General features: G+C 36.1%; 1 protein-coding gene across 1 annotated transcript in view; it reads left to right on the top strand.

Moving 5' to 3' along the window:
- The window catches only part of GXYLT1 (glucoside xylosyltransferase 1), a 65,604-nt gene that overhangs the window by 26,102 nt on the left and 18,115 nt on the right, over positions 1–21,387 (top strand). Inside the window, exons 4-7 of the mRNA XM_006865347.1 lie at positions 306–431; positions 3,666–3,917; positions 17,237–17,360; positions 17,656–17,828. Of these exons, the coding sequence (XP_006865409.1) occupies positions 306–431; positions 3,666–3,917; positions 17,237–17,360; positions 17,656–17,828 (675 nt within the window). The remainder of the gene's footprint in view (positions 1–305; positions 432–3,665; positions 3,918–17,236; positions 17,361–17,655; positions 17,829–21,387) is intronic.

The following is a 21,387-nucleotide window of genomic DNA, read 5'->3' as shown; positions in this document are numbered from 1 at the left end:
CGTAAAGATTTACACCCTCGGAAACCCTGTACAGGGTCGCTATGGGTCGGAACCGACTCGACGGCACTTAACAACAACAACAATTCTTATTGATGGAGTGTTGCTGGTTTTAGTATGATTTCAATTTGTAAATACAAAGAAAATGATGAGAACTAAGAATTTAACTTCTCTTAACTGTAATATTAAATGTATCATAGCTTAAATTTTAGCTGTTTTTAATTTCATAATCTGTTACTTGACATAGAAAATTGAAAGTGAAATAAATCTAAACCTAACTCTTGTTTATTCTTTGTATTTTTTTTTAGCTTGATAGCTGGTTATTTCTACGAACATTTAATTATACATTATATCCAATAACCTTCCCAAGGGAGAATGCAGCAGAGTGGAAAAAACTCTTTAAACCGTGTGCTTCTCAGAGATTATTCTTGCCTGTAAGTTTTTCCTAGTGCTTTCTGAATTTGAGTCTTGCTTTTTGCACAGTTGAATTCTTGTATATATGCATATAAATCCAGTTAAATAAGTACACACATGTATTATTTTTCTTTTGAATACTGGTAGACAAATTTCCCAAAAAAATAATATTGAAAAGTGCTGTTATACTGTTACCTTTTAATTTGTTTATTAGCCATGAGTGATTTTATTCCTAAGAGGAAATAAAAATACTCAGATCTTAATGGAACTAAGTCTACTACTAAGTATCTCCTTCAAGTCTCAGATCTCATTTTAGAAAAATTGTTTGGGAGATGAGGTAGTTCACATTAAATAGTTCTAGCTGAGGGTAAGTCAAAAAGTATTGCTACCATAGTAGTTCCCATTCATACATGAATGGATTTATTCTAAACAACATGTGTTTAAACGTGACTGCAGACAAATTCGTTCAGTAATACACTTGTCTTAGGGTCAGGACAGTCATGGGGACTTATAAAGAAGTTTTAAGAAAATAGAAAACTGTGTCAGTGAGAAAAAGGTCAAGGAGTTGTACCAAGGAGTTGTTTTCCATTAGGACAGTGCACCTGTTCATTCTTGTGGATGACAAATACTGTCCTACAATAACTTCACTGGGAAACCTTGCCCCTTCCACCCTACAGCCCTGATCTTGCCTCTTCAATCTACTTTTTGTTCTCTCATACTCAGAGAATATTTAAAAGAAAGATGTTTTGAGTCTTTTGAGGATGCCAATACTGCCATTTTTACCTGGTAGCATAGTTCTTGAGAGTTGGGCTGCGATTCTTAAGGTCAGCAGTTCAAAACTACCAGAGGGCCTGTGAATGAAAGATGAGGCTTTCTACTTCCTTACACTTTTTGGGAATGCTAGTGTGGCATTGCAGGCTAACGTGCTGGACTGCAATGTTAGTTTGAACCATAAGGTCGGTGAATCAAATTCGCCAGCCGCTCCTCGGAAATCCTATGTAGGGTTGCTGTGGGTCTGAATTGACTCAATGGCACTTAACAACAACAAGAAGTATAAGAGAGCAGAACTCTTTAGGGAATAGTTAGCGAGATGAAAACACTGTTTTCAGATGGAGGAGATGTTGAGAAACAATAACTTTGCATTTTGCTATTTTTGGTTAATAAAGTTTCTATGATTTTTGTGGCCTTTTTTCACTTTCCTTGCACAAACCAAACTGTTTTTAAACTAATAGTTGACCATAGACAAAAAACTTAAGATGTAAACTCAAAGGAAAAATAAGGAACCACTAACTCAGTGATGCTGTTATTTAGTGGTGGTCTCTAAAATGATGTAAAACTCTTATTTTTTAAAGTCATAGTATGATTCAGGAGCAAGGCTACATCTTCATTTTGAGTTGATTCCAGGTCTCAATTTTAAACTACATCGTAGTTGGTAGGATCACTGTCATGTTTAGTTATGGTAGTTATAGTTAAGTGCAATTGAATCGGTTCTGACTCATAACAACCCTGCATAGGGTTTTTGAGGAGTGACTGGTGGGTTTGAACTGCCAGTCTTGCAGTCCAGTGCTTATCCTACAGTGCTTCATCAGGACTCTAGATATGGTAGTAGAAGTGTTGAATTTAAAAAGTTCACAAGTTTCTGAATTATGGTAAAGAACCTTTAGTTATTTGTTATTATGTGGATTAAAACAATTCTTAGCATATTAAGTGTATATAGTGTACAGATTCCAGAATGTCAGTAAGATTTAAATGTAACTTAAAATTGTGATAGCTTAGTCTGCCTGGAGTCCAGATGAGTTACTGTAGGATCAGCTGGTGAATTTGAACCACAAGGTCTGTGCTTCAAACAAATCTGCTCCTTGGAAACCCTAAGATAACAAGCTAGGCAGACTTGCTGTTATTGTTAAGTTCTGTCGAGTCATTTCTGACTCATAGTGACCCTGTATAGGTTTTCTGTGGAGCAGCTGGTAAGTTTGAACTGCTGAGCTGGCGGTCCAGTGCTTATCCTACACATCAGGACTCATCTGTTCACACTGTGATAGACAGTAAATTTAAGTTTGCAGGAGCTGGATTCCAATGTTTATGGGTAAGGCAGAAATAAAAATACTCTTGAAAATCCCTGTAGAAGGTGCATGCTGGAGATTGAACCTTTCTCAGAAAGCACAATTTAGCTAATCTTTCTTCCCAAACTGGAAAAGATACCTGCTGCTGCTGTTTTGTAAATTAGTGTCAGATTAAGAAGTTGGCTTTGGTCTAGAAAACATGTGAAAAATGCCTGGAGTCTTCTGAAAACTTTGTATAGACAGTGAAAGAAGTGTAGGAATCAAGTTAAAATGAAGAAGCATAGACTAATGAAATCTTTACCCCACGCCCTAGGCCACACACCTACTCAGTATAATGATTGGTCACAAACCTTGGCATGACTTGTCTTGTCTTTAGCTTTGCTGTGTGAACCTGTTATTTGATTTGTCGGGAGACAGTAAGCTTAGGAATAAGAACATGGATTCTGGAGCCACTTGGCTTGGGGTCTAGCACTATCACTTACTAGTTATGTAACTGGGTATGCTCTGTACCTCAATTTCTAAATCTGTAACATGGAAATAATAGTACCCAATACATATGTGTTCTATTATTATTATGGTTAGAATTGAGTTCCTAAGATGTGTTAAGCACTATTCTAGGGACAAGGGTTTAGCAGTTAAAAATTAGACAAAATATATGTCCTTAGATACTTTATTTTATAGTGCGTGCTGACAGGATGTACACTCATTGGTTCAGATAGTGGTAAATGCTGGGAAGCAAACAAAACATTTTATAGGCTAGAGGGTGTTGGGGTGAGAGGAACTGTTGGCTGAGTTTTAAGGACAGGCTTCTCTATTAAGGTTAGTTTTTAGTTGTCACAGTCTGCGTGTACCTTAGAAAATTAGGATTTAATATGTAAACTCACCTGTATTAATAATGTTATTTTTATGTTATGAGAAAATCTGTGATCATTGAAGATGGCACTTTTAGTCTCCTGATTGTTAGCATTGAATTACTTTTCCCAATTCTTTTTTTTTTTAGTTTTTTTCTCTCAAAAGTTTCATTAGGCTCATATATTTCTTTATGTTGTAGAAAAATTGCTTTAAAAGTTATAAATGCAAAAAAATGTAAATTGGCTTATTTCTTAGGCATATATTTTATCATGAAAATCTCTTATGTTTTATTTAAAAAGATAAATTATAGTTAGTGATTTTAATTATCTTTCTTCTTAGTTAATCCTGAAAGAAGTTGACTCACTCTTGTATGTCGACACTGATATCCTTTTTTTACGGCCCGTTGATGATATTTGGTCTTTACTAAAGAAATTTAATTCCACACAAGTTGCTGCAATGGCACCAGAGCACGAGGAGCCTCGGATAGGATGGTATAATCGGTTTGCCAGACATCCATACTATGGGAAAACTGGAGTGAACTCTGGAGTTATGTTAATGAACATGACTCGAATGAGAAGGAAGTATTTCAAGGTAAGATGGTTAACATTTCTCTTGTTTTCTTTTAATTGCTTGGTTTCCAATTTGGTTTTGTTTGATTAAAGACTAAATTTGAATATTCAGAGTATTTATCCAGAATAATTGGAAAAGTGTGTTGTTAATATTCTGCTTAGTGGAACAATATGATAGGTGAAGTAAGATGGCATTAAAATGAAGCAAAACAATTAAGTAGTGAGTATCATCTCCCTAGATTGTCATTCAAAGTAGTCAATTATATTTTGTATTCATCAGATTTAGCTATAAAGACTTGAACCTAAAGTCTGATCTATCTCAGTTGGAAACATAGAGTGCTGGTAAAGAGCATGGACGATGGAGCCAGTTGGCCAGGTTCCAACTCTTGTTACCTCAGTAACTCAGTTGAGGGCTAAGTTTTGGACATCTCTGAACTTCAGTTTTCTCCTTTCCAATATGGTGATGGTGACAGTACTTAATACCTTATAGGGTTTTTGTGAGGATTAAATGAGTGAGAGGAATGACTAGCGCATAGTAAGTCTTGGCTATTTAATACTTTGGTGCTATTGGAAGGTAACTTAAAAAACAACTCCTGCATGTTTCTTATTACTCAACTTGTGGGACTGGTGGCTTTTAAAATTCTCAAGTTATTCATTCTGAATCTATGCTTCAAGTACCGAGTTGTGCTTGCTTAAAGTTGCAAGTTATTGTGACTCTGGAGTCAACTGTTTGCCACCTGTGCACTGTTGAAACTTCTCTGCAGCTAGTTTATGTACAAACCTCAACTCTCTCAGCTGCAGAGCAGGAGACAGTAAATATGGGTTGTTAGGATTAAATGCAGTCTGTTTACAATGCTTATCTCAGAGTCTGACATGTTTAAACGCATCTTTAAAAACAGTGACTTCTAGAATACCCACTGTTGGCTTTCCCTATAAGGATATAGATTTGCTATGTGTCTCTTTTTATCTAGTTAGGATTAAATTGAATATAACAAAGGAATATAATATTTTTTTATTATACGAGGATATATGTATGTTTGTATCCGTGTGAATTTGTCAGCTATTTTTCTTATGGCTTCTGGTAGAACAGGTTCTATACTATTATTTATTATTCGTTTCAATAAGTCGGATTTAAATTTCCGCCTCATTCAGAATTACTCCTTCTTCTCTTTGATACAGGAGGTATAGTACTTCCTGTAGCCACATCACCACCACATGCTGACATTTCAGTCTTTAAAGTCCGAGAATCAGTTTATACCCATCATGTTCTTTAATCTTGAGCCTTTTCCATTTTCTGAAGCACTCTAAAATCTTGATGTCAGTTCAGTTTTGTCTTCTACAACAATGTATTAATGAGACCATTTTGAATTACCTCAGCTTTTACGTAACAGTAGAATATATTTTTAGTTAGACAACTTATTGTGATATCTTGAATTTCTGAATCTCATGTAACATAAAGCTTGTGAAATAGTTGTAATGTGAGTTTTCTGCCTTTTCTGGTTGCTAGACTATGCACAATAATTTTATACCAGAAGATGGTGCTGTGAGATTATCTGCTAAGGAATAATGTGACTTCTCAATAAGGATGAATTTGAAATGCATAGAATTATGAGAAGTTTAGTGTTGCAGAGGATCTAGGAGATAATTTAGTATAATTTAAAAAAATTCAAAATATGGCTATATAGCTCAAATAGCACTACATATTTTTTCATTCACTTTACTTATTAACATGTAATTTTAAAATGCTTTAATGCTTTCTTCCTCTCCCCTTTTCTTTCCAGCTCTGATATGTTCAAAGCCAGCTAGAAATGTAGATGTAAGGGCTGAAGTCATTTATAAGTTTTCTTTTTTGCATTAATGACTTTAATGAAGGTGGAAAAAAAGAGGATTGGCTGTAGCGAGTCCATGACTTGCAGCGTGGTTCCGTTCTGACAACTGTTTTGTCATAAATGGGTTCTGACATAAGTTGATTACCTCTTTTTTAGTATTTAATATTAATGCCTTTTATTGGTATATTCATAAAACCTATCTTTATTTGTCTTTGGGAGTTAGAAACATTATATCTGAAAATGATAACAGCTGGATTAGTCACTGCGATGTTGTATGTAGTACATATTACTACTAATGGTAAGATATACCAATAAAAACCCAAGGTTGTTAGTGCAGTTTGTCATAACTTGAATACAATGTAAGTTGAGACTTCCTGTTATTGACTTAAGCAGGTATAATTTATTCCATGTCTGCTATGCCTTTGTTACAAAGAACCTTATTCTTTTTTTTTCAAAGTTTTTATTGTGAATTGAGTGTGATAGTTTACATGGGAAAATACCAGCTTTACACTCATCCTATGGTAGTTTGTTTCATTGAAATGACCACAATCCCCTCCATGTATCATCATTCAACAGCATTTACTTCTATTCCCTCTGTTGTTTTTTTGGCAACAATAATTTTTTACATCATTTCAAAGTCATAATGAACATAAAGGATATTTTCAGATAACTGCTATCACAGCAATGTGATAGAAACAGATACTTGATTTCTATTGGTAATAAATTACAGGAACTACTAATAGTAGTAGAATTTGTTACTTATGTTCATAATTGAAGGAAGCACTAGATTTAAGTTGAAGTTAGTGGAAATAAAGATTGTTTTTCTCATCCATGTTCAAACCAAAACCAAACTCATTGCTGTTAAGTCAATTCCAACCCATGGCAACTCTATAAGACAGAATAGAACTGCCCATAGGCTTTCCAAATCAATACAGATGCAGATTGCCACCTCTGTCTCCCTCAGAACAAACAGCTTCAAACCACCAACCTTAAGCAGCCAAGGGCTTCCACCTAGGGCTTAAAAGTGGTTTGAATTGGTTCATTGATGGCCAATGAAACTAAACTGAAACAAACCTGAATTTTTCAAATTTAGAACACTAACTGGAATGGGAAAAGTGGTGAGTCAAAACCATTGAATGGAAGACTTGGGAGAGGCTTAGTGAACCCTTTGAAGAACATGATGTCTGACATTGGGCAAAGAATCTTATTCTTGCCCAATGGGAACACACTCAGATTTGCTTTATTTTCAAATATTATAATTATAATTGATGAGTTGTTTCTATAAAAATTACTGATTTTTAGCTCTTTTTCTCATAGAGCTTTATTTTTTAACACTATTTTCTAATATATCTATAGCAAACATTACCTGTTTTTTTCCCTACTGTTTGTACAATTTCTGGTACAGATCTTAAAATTTAAGTATCTAGTGATCTAACTGAATTACCTATAATGACTTCATAAACAGTTTCATACCAATCTCTACATATTACTCCGTTGTTCTTATCACACAAAAGCCACAAGACTACCAGGTTGGGATAAAGGTTATAGCTTAAATTCTTAATTTCATTTTTTTCAAGCATATAATGACTTGATATTATAAATTTTTATTCTGACTTGAATCTTAGGAAAATATACCTTTAAAACATTTTCTGGAAGCATAGGTGAAAAAAGACAGGTGTTTGGTTTCTGAAATAGTGTCACTATTGTATTTCTAACCCCTTCGACTTACTTCTAAGAATTTGCTTTGCTGTCATTTAATCTCTACTATTCATAACTGTTCAGTTCATATATTAAAATTAAAAATAGTAAAAATTATAATGTTGGTTCTTTTTATCTCATAATATTTAATCACCAACAAGCTTGCTTAAGCTATTTGTATTTTGCATTATGTTTGTATTTACAGTGCTGAATCTGTCTTAGGTTATTTGTTAACCTTTACTTATTAGAGGAAAAACAAGAATATAAATGTGGCATCTGAAAAACAAGAATATAAATGTGGCATCTTCATTGTATATAATGGTATCCTGTTCACATCCTGCCATATATTGCTTTGTATTTTTATTTTATTTTATTTTTATTAAATGTTTTTATTTTGGATTGAGTGAAAGTTTACAGGGCACATCATCAGCTTCACATTCAACCATTCATATAGCTTGTTTCATTACATAGATTATTATCCCCGCTATATATCATCAGTTTACAGTGTTTCTCTCTATCCTCTTTAGCTTTTTTTTTGGATGGGCGGGGGACTTGCCTTTTTGGAATTTACAGTCTCGGCTTTTAGGGAAGGTTTTTACATTTGTCTGTGGATATCCAGGGCTCACGTATGAGATTACTAACAAGCATTACTGAATAATCAGATGAGGGACAGTTTGCTATGTCTACTAGGTAGCTAAAGTCTGATCCTCAGAGCCTATGGTTTGGACGGTCAACACGCTTGGGCCCACAGGGGCTTGACCTCCTGACCAGGTCTGCACGGTCTGTATCAGATTCCCCCTTATTTATTGTTTGTTTAAGGGATGCTGCCTGTCTTAGGCGGTCAGTGCGAATTCCTCAGTCTTACCCGTCATTGAAACTCATTGCAGCATGGCAGTGGCTGTCTTAAGTTGCCGAGGTTCCACGTGATCCTTACCCGTCTCTGGCCACATGTCCAGCATAAACAGCCGCTATCCGAGGAAGGCAGGGAGGGAGGAGATCCGCTGGGGACCCCATACGCAAGACGTTGCCAGCCCATGTATTTTTATTTTTAATGATGTATTTATTTACTGTTGTTGAGAATATGCACAATCAGAAGATACACCAATTCAAGTTCCTATGTGTACAATTAGATGACATTGATTACAGTCTTCAGTTGTCTAACCCTTCTTACCCTCGTTTTTTGAATTGTTCTTCCACCATTAACAGAAACTCATTGCTCTTTAAGTTTCCTATCGAATCTTTAAAGTCACTGTTGTCACTTTGGTCTCACATATATTTTCAAGGAACCCTGGTGATGCTGTGGTGTAGATGTTGCGATTCTAACTGCAAGGTCATTGGTTCCAACCTACCAGTCACTTTGTGGGAAAAAGAGGCTGTCAGTTTCCACGGAGGTTTAGTGTCTTGGAAACCCTAGTAAAGGCAACTATAATTTAGAATCAACTAGATGACATTGTGTTTGGTTTTGGGTTTTAGATAGATCTTAAAAGAGAATTCTACTCTAGGCAGACATTGTGTATTAGTTAGGTTGTACTATTTGGTTTCAGGATTTCAGAGAATATGTATAGTTTAAGGTTTAAAACTTATCTTAAGGGTAATATTTCAAAGTTCATCGAACGTCCATGATACCTAAAAGTCTGGATTCCATGAGAATTTGAACTTCTCTTCTACACTTCCTCCCTTTTGTTCAGGACTCTTCTATAGAATCTTTGATCAAAATGTTCAGTAATGGTAGCCAGGTATCATCCAGTTCAGGCTTCATGACAATTAGAGGTAGTTATTCATGGAGGCAATTAGACACAAATTCCCATTTCCTTCTGTTACTGATTTAGGAGCCCTGGTTATGCTGTGGAGTAAGTGTTGGGCTCAACCCTAAATGTTGGTGGTTCGAAGCCACTAGCCACTCCATGGAAGAAAAATGCAGTCTGTTTCTGTAAAGATTTATAGCCTTGGAAACCCTAGGGAGCAGTTCTCTTTCCTGTAGGGCCGCTATGAGTGGGCTTGGTTTGGTTTTTGGTATATTTCTGGATCCTGTTCTTCCTCTGTTGCTCCAGGCAAATAGAGACCAATTGGTGTCGTATGACCACGTGCAAGCCTTGAAAACCCCAGGTACTGTGTAATCACCTATGTGGTAGAACAGAAGCACTAAGTATGTTATTTGGATGTCTCATGAAACCATAACCCTATACTTACAAACTAAGGGTGCAGGTCCCATGAGGTGTTTGCTTGGATATAAGCAGCCTCGGTAGCTACTTTTCTGTTGTTATTATTGTAAATATATCTGTGACATCATGACTTTTTGTAATTAAGCCTTTTACATACAACTTATTGACAGCAGTTACATTAATCTTTTATCAATGCAATTTTTTCATTACCAGAAAACCATAAACTGAAACTCAGAATTTTGTAATTATCATTGTTTTTCAGTTTTATTTTAACTTTTCTATTATAATTAGATGAAGTTATACAGGGCAAATCAATTTTTCATTCCATTCATACATATTTTGTTTGATGTCATTAATTTCAGTCCCCACAATGTTATATCACACTTCCTCTCTATAGTTCCTGTTTTCATCACTGCTCCTTTCTTAACCCTTTCTGAATTTTGTTCTTGGGTAGATGTTGCCCTTTTGATCTCAAATGCTTGATTATTCTGATGAGTGCATACCTCCCTCGTTTTACTGTTCCCTCTCCCTTATAGAGCTGTTTATTGCTTGACTGGAAACTAAGCCATGGAGTTGAGTTGAGTTCTAAATCTGAAGGGGGTGCTAAGAACCATAGTCTCAAGTGTTTCACCAGTTTCTTTTTCATGATTTTGAGTTTTGTTCCACATTCTGTCTTGGACCTTCTGATGGGATCCTTTTCAGAGCTGTCTGGCAGAAGTTAGGCACCATCTAGTTCTTCTGGTATCAGGGTTCTGGAGACCGATGTTCATATGGTTTGTTGCATTGGATTAACTGTTTCTGTGTATCTTCAATTTTTTTCACTTTTTTCCTCAGAAGGAACCAGTTGTTGTTGTTATGTGCCGTGGAACCAGTAGTTGCATCTTAATTGACTGCTTACGAAAGTTTAAGACCCCGGTTGCTGTTCATCAAAGTAGGATGTAGAGCATTGTCTTTGTGGACTGTTATGCCAGTTGACCTTGGGTGCACCTGAAATTATGGTCCTGAGCACCTAGGTCCAGGAACTCATTCCCTCAAAGTACTTGGTTATGTCTAAGAAATTTTCATAACTTTCCCTCCGTATGCTCCACCACATTCATTTGCCACATAGGTAAATATAGAAGAATCCTCTGTCAAACCCATATATATTTATGAATTGATCCCAGTCTACCCACACCTCTTCAGCCTATGTGTATACCCATGCATCTACTTGTAGGTAACCGTGATTGAAGGTTGTGTGTATGCTGTTTTCAGCTCTCGCACTCCTCCCATGTCCTCCTCTACTTCTATCATTTTATTACTTCTCTTCCATTATCTTTTAATTTCATTTAACCACAAACTTTTTGGAACCCCCTCCTATATTTCTTTTCAATTCACCCAATTAATATTTGTCTTCCATTACCCTTCCCACCACTGGTAATCATCAAAAAAGATTTTGTGTCTAAATTTTTTCCACCTACTGAGAAAACAGGGTGTATCTTTTATACAAGTTTGTAAGAGGAGGTTTCAAAAAGTTTGTTGGAAAATGAAATGAAAAAATAGTGGAATTTTTCATGAACTTTTAGAAGCCCCCTCATATTCAGAATAGTTATCATGATGTCCAGTGTAAAGTAGCAGCTCAGTATATAATTACTAGCAAAGGGTAGCGCGAATGGAAGTTTCAGAAACTATTCCATTATTGAATTATTAAAAAATACTGAAAAAGAGAATACTTTGCCTGACGTGGAAATTATGGTTGTTTTTGCATATGTGAAAGATATATTCAATGGAGGACTTCCATTGTGTTACTGGAGATAGCTCATGAGAATAGAATATCAGTGAATATCTTATCAAAAGGAGTAGAGCTTTTCAAAGTGTAATGATCTTTGGGAATTGATGAGTTACTGTTTTCCAGCATTGTTGGTGCATATTGTGAACACCGGTTGCCTTCAAGTCAATTGTGCCTCACGGTGATTCCCCATGTGTCAGAGTAGGCCTTTCTCTTGCTGAGGCTTTGGGTGCACTTGAACTTTTCTGCTTCCTTTCAGTTAACAGTTGAGTATGTTAACTGTTTGCACCAGAATAGCCAGCCACTGTAGAGTTTATATTGATATTTGGATAGGCTGTTAATAATAATGAGTCCATTCATTTTTAAAAGGAAACATAATTATAAAAAATGAAACGAATTGATCTTAAGACCTGTGCGTTCTGATGGCAGGTTTGCTAAAGTAAGTAAATTATGACTATTTTCTATTTAAAAAATTAGAAAAATGCATACTTATGAAAAAAAACAAAAACCTTCTTTATCTGTAGAGTGAAAAGTCAAATGGTGCTGTAGGGTAAGCACAGGACTGTTAACTGCAAGATTGACTGTTCTAACCTGTCACTGATCTGTGGGAGAAAGATGAGAGAAGCTTTCTGCTTTTGTATACAGGGTTGCTATGATTCGGAACCAACTTGATGGCAGTAGGTTTGTTTTTCTTTCCGTTGCTCTTTAAATATCACGTTTCCCAGTTTCATCCTTTTGCCTCATGTGACCACTATAAACTTTGTTATATAGCCTTTGTTGTTGGTAAGTGCTGTTGAGTCGGTTCTGATCCATAGCTTTTGAGGAGTGGCTAATGTGTTTGACCCTCCAACCTTGTGATTAGCAGTCCTGTGCTTATCATAACTACATACCACATTTAGGCCCTTTAAAAAATTATTTTGAAGCAGGTACACACACTTATATGTAGGATTTTGTAACACATCATCAACTTGCTTTTTTCACTTTGTTAAAGCTATTAACTGGCTGGTTCTTAGGTAAGTACACATAGTATACCACATGATTTTTAGTATTTGTATGATATTGTGGAGAATGAATGGTTTGGCTTTATTGTTTGTATGTACTGTTTCTGAATATATAGCTATATGACAAAAATGTCTTATTTTAATTTTATTTTCTTGATTGTATTATAATGGTTGAAAAGATGTATTTAGCAGCCATTTCTGTTTCCTCTTTTGTAAATGGTTTTCTATATCCTTTGTCTGTTTCTCTATTTGGTTGTTTTTCTGCTGCTTACTAACTTGAAATCTGTATAATGCCTCATTATACAAATTAAACTTGTTGTTAAGTACTGTCAAGTTGTTTTCAACCCATAGTGAAGCGGCTGGTGAGCTTGAACCACTGACATTGTAGTTCAAACCGACTTTACAGTCTAGTGGATTAATCCACAACCTGGCACCAGGACTCCATAAGTCAAACTATATAATTTAAACTAATTTCTTGCATTTTCTCATTGATTGACTTGGATTTTCTAGGTTATATCATTAGCAAATAATAACAGAGTTATTAATTATTTTCCAGTCTTCTTCTAGTATTACTTTCCGTTAAGATATATAAGGTGGTTTTTTTCTCTTTTGATTTTTCTTTCCTGTGACAGCATTAGGCCGTGCGATTTGATCTTTCAACAACTTTTTTTTCTTTGAATAAATAAATTTTGGTGTAGACTTGAAATAAAGGAGGAGCTCTGGTAGTGTTGTTGTTGTTGTTAGGTGCTATCGAGCCAGCACCGACTCATAGCGACCTTATGCACAGCAGAACGAAACACTGCCCGATCCTGGTAGTGTAGGGGTTACGAATTGGGCTGCTAACTTCAAGGTCAGTAGTTTGAATCTATCTGCTGTTCTGTGGGAGAAAGATAAGGCTTTCTGCCCCCATGAAGATATTTACCGCCTCAGAAACCCTATACAGGGTGGTTATGAGTCGGAACTGACTCCACAACACATAACCAACCAATCAGACTTGACATAAGAGGCCTCATCAGTTCTCTGTGTTGAATATGTCACTGGTTTCTGTGAGTGCAATTTAAAATTTCCTTTTCAGATCTTAAGAACATGTTGTTGATATACTAAATGTCTTACTCAGAGTTATTTTTCAATAAAGTGCTTTCTTATTATTTTGTTAAGTGAAGCTTGGTTTTAAGGAACCCAGGTGGCACAGTGGATAAAATGCTTGACTGCTAGCCAAAAGGTTGACCATTCAAACCTACCAGCCGCTCTGCAGGAGAAAAATGTCAGTCTGCTTCTGTAAAGATTTACAGCCTTGGAAAATCCTGTGAGACACTTCATCTCTGTTCTAGTGTTGCTGTGAGTTGCAGTTGACTGTACGGCACATAACAATGAAAATAATGCTTAATTCATTACTTACCCTGATTTTTTTTCTGATAATTTTATAGTTATTGTGTTATTTACTCCATTTGGAGAAATTTTACCCAAGGATAAATACAGTTAATGAATGTTGTTAGATGCCAATGAGTTGATTTCAACTAATAGCTACCCCCATGACAGAGTCATAGCTACCCCAGAGCTTTCGTTCAGTATGGATTACATCTCAATGTAAAGAAAACAAAAATCCTCACCACTGGACCAATAAACCACATTCTTATCAACGAAAAAAAAAAATAGAAGTTTTCAAAGACTTCGTTCTTCTTGGATCAAATATCAACACTCACAGAAGCAGCAGTCAAGAAATCAAACGACGTATTGCATTAGGCAAATCTGCTGCACAATACCTTTTTAAGGTGTTGAAGAGCAAAGATGTCAGCTTGAGGACTAAGGTGCGCCTGACCCAAGCCATGGTATTTTCAATAACCTCATATGCATGTGAAAGCTGGACATTGAATAAGGAAGACCATAGAAGAATTGTTGCTTTTGATTACACCATTGTATTTGATTGACAGCTTTGATGGGTAGAGGATTCTTAGATGGCAGTTTTTTTCTTTCAGTGTTTTATATATGTCTCCCTGTTGCCTTCTTGCCTGCATGGTTTCTGTTGAGAGACCTGAGCTTAATCTGATTTGCTTGCCTTTATATGTTACACTTCTCTTTTCCCTAGCTGCTTTCAGGATTCTGTCCTTATCTTTGATTTTGGAGAGCTTGATTATTATATGTCTTCGTGCTATTCTTTTAGGGTCTATCCTTCTTAGGGTTCGTTGAGCTTCTTGAATGCTTATCTTTTCACTTTTCAGGATGTTAGGAAAATCTTCTTCCATCATCTCTTCAGCTATCTCCTCTGTGGACTTGTGTGATTATACTTGTTCTGGAATTTCGGGAATTCTTAAGTTATTCCTCTTCATGTTGTCCAACATGAACCTTAGGCCTTCTTCAAATTTTTTAATCCTTTGTTCTGTTTGCTCTTCTATCTTAGTAGTGTTGAGAGATTTATCTTCTAGCTCACTAGTTCTGGCTTCTGTCTCTTCAGTTTTACTCCTTTGCCCTTTTAGTGTATTGTCCATTTCTGCTATTCTATTATTAATCGTTTGGACCTCTTTCTGTAGGCTTTGAATTGTTTCCAATGCTGTATCTTATTTGATTGTTCCTGTCATGCTTTGCTGACTTCTTCCTTATTTTTCTCAACTCCATTGTATAGTGTTTTGATACATTTTGTAATCATTTTTATGAATTCCTTCTCAGGCATTTCCAAAGCCTGCCCATCTTCCAGTATGGAGTGTAGGTCTACTTCCAGCTCATTTGCCTCAGTCACTTTATCTCATTTCTGGATTTGTGCTGATATGGTCATCTGCTTCTAATTTTTGGGTATATTCAGGAGTTATCTGTGGCCTTAATACTTAGATGGATGTGTATTTTGGCATTTTTTTATGCTTTCTGATTGCCTCTAGGTAGATGTGATTAGGAGATGGGCTTCCCTTTTCACTCTTCTTCCTGAGAAATTTAAAAATTCCACTGTTGGTCGCTGTGTTGTAACTCAGGATTTAATTTTCACCCTATTTCCTTTTTAGTCTGCCTGTCCTGCTCCACAGTTCCCATTCAGGCCTTTTTCCTAGTGATAACCAGTTCAGGGCCGGTTGTGGCCTTTTTATACTGTTGTTTGGTTTTAAGTGGAAACTGTTACTTTAAATTTCAAGGAGATCTGTACTCATGAGTAGTTGTATACTATGGGGTTTGGGTGTGGTGCCCACTTGCTCAGGCACCCCCTCTGGTTACCAGAATGGAAGTGCACAGAGAGTGAGAGACCAATGAACAGATACCAAAATAAATAAATAACACCCACTCCTTAGTCTCTGCTTTCTGTCAGGCGTCTGTAGCGACTCTGATCTTTCCTCCGCTTGGTCTATCCCAAAATGGTGGCTCCAGGAGCAGCTGAGCCTGTCAAATTAGAAAACAATGGATTTCTTCCTTCTGCTACAAATTCTCCAAGCTATAAGCCTTCCAACCTTCTAAATATTCCTTTATATGTGGTTCAGAGTTTCTGGCACTATCCCTTTAGCCTTCTTGGTCCAGTATTCTGTATTGTTGCTGATGGAGCTCCTCACTACACTTCCATCCTCTCCACCATCTTGTTTGTTTGTTTCTTCTTTTTAATTTTTAAAAGATAAATTGCTGATATCCTCACTGAGTTTGTTATGTTTCATTGAATATAGTTATGCTTCTTAAAGTATATATGGCGAAGGATCAGTGTTGCTTTTAATTTCCATCTATTGTGAGTCAATACTATTATGAAACATGAAATTACTGGAGAATATATTAGATTAAACAGACATAAAATTACTCTGTTAAATTACTTTTAAAAAGTTTCTAAATTCTCATCATTTTCTTATAACTTGATTTTGTTTAGGACGAATAAAAAATTCACGGATCTGCTCACTTGGGGAAGAACTGAGTATCAGTGGTTTATAGTTTAGATTGTTTAAAGCATCAAACAAGTTTAAATGTATTCAACAACACTATTTCTCACCTCAGATTTGCATTACCCAGCGGTATTTGACTTTGTGTTTTAAAATTACTATACGTATCTCCATAGATGGTAAGACACCCTCTGATTAAATTTAGTATCCAGTTTTCTTATGAACGAAGAATAAAATATAAACCAAAGAATCATTGATTAATATAGCATGTTAATTTCAGCTCAGAAGGTAGCATTGTACTTAAAGGTGAAACAGTAGGAACATTCAAATTAAAATCAAGGCAAGCCTATCTCTTGCTATAACCGTTATATAATACTGCATCAGTGATTCTCCATGGTGGGATTTAAACAAAAACTAAAAAGCAGCACTCATAAGGACCCTAGAGGACAGAGTAATACTGCCATGTAAGGTTCCCAAGGCTTTCCATTTTTACAGAAGCAGATTGCAGACTCTTTCTCCCATGGAGTACTGATATTAGGTAGCAGAAGATGAAATTAGCGTTATGTGTGATTAACATGTCTGTATACCTGGAAAACTCAAAAGGATCTGTTGAAAACTATGGTGAATAATATTAACATATGTTAATATGATCGAGAAAAAATTAAAATACAGCCGTAATTACTTTTAAAGGAGAGACAAATCAGTTTATCAGTTGGATAACTCCAGGAGTTCTTTCTCTAGTAGCATGGTAGGATTTCCTGCTGAAAATGATGTTGGTACACAAACTTCCCAGATAATTGACACCACAAGTTCAAACTCACCAACTGCTCACTCCTCTGAAACCCTATACAGGGTCGCTATGATTTGGAACCAACTCGGTGGCACAACCAAGTATGTGGTGTGTCCCACTCGTGGACAGCTTTCCTCATAGTTTGGGTTACAAATGTCCAATTTTCTAACAAAAGGAATTATTTAGTGATGGTTAAATATATTTGTGCCACCACTTGAAACCTGGAAGTTTGAGAATCTTTTTAATGTGTTTGTTAACAGAACGATATGACAACTGTCCGACTACAATGGGGAGATATACTTATGCCATTGCTTAAAAAATACAAACTAAACATCACATGGGGAGACCAAGATTTATTGAATATCATGTTTTTTCATAATCCAGGTAATCATTTTTTAATCTTTTATCCTTTGAATTAAAATAAGGAATGACAAACAGTATTTAGTTTTAAGTGAAGAACACTGTTTGCTTTGATGATATAATTGTAACCATTTATGTTTAAAATAGAATAAAACTTTTCTTGAATACGATTAAGTTTGAAGAGATCTAAATGGCAAAGATCATTTTCATTATTTTGGATCTTTTAAGAAGTGTAGTTTTAAACTAAAAATATGGCAAAATGTTATTCTGTTGAAGTAAAGGAATTTGCTTCATTTTTTTCCCCCTTTTCCTTACATAGAAAGCCTCTTTGTTTTTCCGTGTCAATGGAATTATCGACCAGATCATTGTATATATGGAAGCAATTGCCAAGAAGCAGAAGAAGAAGGAATCTTTATTCTTCATGGGAACAGAGGTGTTTACCACGATGATAAACAACCAGCCTTTAGAGCAGTTTATGAAGCAATAAGAAATGTAAGCATTTAACATTAAAATTTTTTTTATATACTTTACACTTTTTATGTGGAAACATTTTCAAGCCTTCTGAGAACTTGAAAAAGGGTAGTCCAAAGAATTTTCATGTGTCCTTTATCTAGGTTCATCAGTTAGTAATATGCTACTTACATGATTGATTCTCAACATACATATATAAACACACTAGTAGCTTTCCCCCTGAATTAATTGAGTAAAATTTTCATAACTGCATACCTTTTTGTTTTAAAGTGTTTTATTGTGAATTATGCGACAGTTTACATGGGAGATCATTAGCTTTACATACATCTAATCGCATAATGTTTTGTTGCCATGGTTACAGCCCTCCCATGCATCATCAAACAACCAAAGGGTATATCGGCAAGCCTGTCCCTTGTTCATCAGCACACAGCCCCTCTCCCTCTCTGGGTCTAGAGTACCCAGCCACTCCATCTCTCCACGTCATCATCTCTGCATTTATCACTGGCATTACTGCTTTTGAGGGCAGGGTCCTACACTCCACTCTTCTCCCTTGATGGTCCTAGGGACCTTTGCTCCTGGAATTCATAGTCAGCCACTCCCTCCTTTTGTTACAACGTGTCTACCTTTGGATTTGCGTTTCCGGAAAAAGATGGCTGATCTGGTTGAAGTGCAGTGACCAGCTCTGCCGGAGACAACACAGAATACAGGACCAAGAAGGCTCAGGGGGATAGTCCCAGTACTCGGAACCACATATAAAGGAATATTTAGGTTGGAAGACTTACAGCTGGGGAGTTTGTGGCAGAAGCAAGAAATCCATTGCTTCTTGGTTCAGGACACTCAGCTGCTCCAGGAGCCGCCATTTTGTTGTGGGGCCAAGCGGGGAAAGGATCAGAGCAGCCACGGATGCCTGACAGAGCCGCAGAGATAGAGGTGTGGACATTCTTTTTTTTCTTTTGGTATCTTTTCGTTGGTCCCTTGCTGTCTGCGTACCTCCATTCTGGTAACTATAGGGGTGCCAGAGCTAGTAGATACTCCAGCCCCACCCTCGGAGGGGTCTACTACGCATGTGCATAGATCTCCTCGAAATTTAAAGAGACAGTATCCACTTAAAACCAAAAACAATGCAAGCAAGAAGGCAATGGGGAAACATTTATAAAACCCTGAAAGACAAAAATTGCAAACCAAGAATCCTTTATCCAGCAAAGCTATCAATCAGATATGATGGTGTAATCAAAACATTCCAAGATAAACAGAAGCTAAGGGATTTTGCCAAAGCCAACCTTGCGCTACAAAACATCCTAAAGGGAGTTCTGTGGACTGAGAACCAACAGGAACAGACAACAACCAGAGATTGACATACGTGGCAGCATCTCCCTGAATTAAGTCAACAGAAGGAAGAGTTGAGAACAGAACAAAATTGTAAGAACAAACTCTGAGAATCTGGGAGATCAGTCTATGATCAAAACAAGTTCAAAGTAAAAGAAGGTAAACATGTAGGAACAGAGATCCAGATAGTGAGAAGGTCAGGTTGATTACAGGATAAAATAGACTGCAGTAAATGGAGAGAAAAGTTAATGGACTATAAGGCAACCGCAAAGAAACTTAACAAGTCACAATTTACCAAGAGAATGAAAATCCAAGAAGAACATGGAAACATTAAAACTATGAGGAAACTCACAAGAAAGAACACAAAAATCATTTACTCAACAAAGGAAGACACAAAGAAGCAGCAACACCACACAAAAAATGCCAGCAATTAATCAATGCCTATCAATAATTACACTGAGTGTAAATGGATTAAATGCTCCTGTTAAGAGACGGAGGGTGGCAGAATGGATAAGAAAACAAGATCCTTCAATATGCTGTTTGCAAGAAACACATCTCACACACAGAGACAAAAACAGATTAAAAGTCAGGATGGAAAAATATATACCAAGCCAATTGCAATAAAAAGCAAAGAGGAGTGGCAGTACTAATCTCTGATAAAATAAACTTTTAAGGCAAAAAACAGCATAATAAAGTTGGACATTATCTCATGATTAAAGGGATAATTGAAAAAGATAACCATAATAAATATCTATGCGCCCAATAAAAGAGCTCCAAAATATATAAAGCAAACTCTAATAGATTTGTAGAAAGAAATAGATGAATCTACAATAATAGTGGGTGATTTTATTACACTGCTTTCAAAAATGGATAGAACAACCAGAAAGAAACTTGACAAAGACACAGAAGAACTAAAAAATATAATCAACCAACTGGACCTTTTAGATGTGTACAGAGCTTTCAACCCAACAACAACACAGTACACATTCTTTTCCAGTGCCCATGGAACATTCTCCAGAATAGACCATGTTTTAGGCCACAAAATAAATCTACATACATTTACAAATATCAAAATACTACAAAGCATTTTCTCAGACCACAATGCTATCAAATTAGAAATCAACAGTAGAAAGACCAAGGAAACCAAGTCAAATACATGGAAACTGAATAACACCCTGCTGAAAAGCGACTGGGTAGTAGAAAAAATTAAAAACGAATTCACAAAGTTCCTAGAAATAAATGAGAACGAAAACACAACATACCAAAATCTTTGGGACATGGCGAAAGCTGTGCTGAGAGGACAGTTTATTGCAATAAATGCACACATCCAAAAAGAAGAAAGAACCAAAATTAACACATTAACACAGCATCTGCAACAATTAGAAACAGACCAACAGAGGGAACCCACAGCCACCAAAAGAAAAGAAATAATAAAGATTAGAGCAGAGATAGAAAACAGAAAAACTATAGAAACAATCAATAGGACAAGAAGCTGGTTCTTTGAAAGAATTAAGAAAATTGACAGACCATTGGCAAACCTAACAAAAGAAAAGAGGGAGAAGATACAAATACCATGCATTAGAAACCACATGGGAGATGTCACAATGGAACCAAAGGAAATCAAAAGGATAATAACAGAATACTATGAAGAGTTATACTCCAACAAATTTGAAAACTTTCAAGAGATGTATACATTTTCAGATAAACACGACCTACCTAAACTTACACAAAGTGAAGTAGAAAACCTGAACAGACCAATAACGAAAGAAGAAATTGATCAGATCATCAAAACACTCCCAACCAAAAAACATCCAGGCCCAGATGGCTTCACTGGTGAATTCTACCAAACATTTCAGGGAAGAGCTGTCACCAGTTCTACTCAAATTATTCCAAATTATAGAGGAGGATTGAAAACTTCCTAATACATTTTATGAAGCAAGCATAACCCTCATACCAAAACCAGGCAAGTACTCCACTAAGAAAGAAAACTATAGACCAATAACCCTCATGAACATAGATGCAAAAATTCTCAACAAAATACTAGCCTTCAGACTCCAGCAACACATCACAAAGATAATACATCATGGTCAAGTGGGATTCATATCAGGGATGCAAGGATGGCTCAACATTAGAAAAACGATCAATGTTATCCAGCATATAAATAAGAAAAAAGAAAAGAACCACATGATCAAATCGATTGATGCAGAAAAGGCATTTGACAAAATCCAACATCCATTCCTGATAAAAACACTCA

This window comes from Chrysochloris asiatica, unplaced genomic scaffold, assembly GCF_000296735.1.
Source record: "Chrysochloris asiatica unplaced genomic scaffold, ChrAsi1.0 scaffold00077, whole genome shotgun sequence".
NCBI lineage: Eukaryota > Metazoa > Chordata > Mammalia > Afrosoricida > Chrysochloridae > Chrysochloris > Chrysochloris asiatica.
This window is presented reverse-complemented; position numbering and strand designations above follow the sequence as displayed.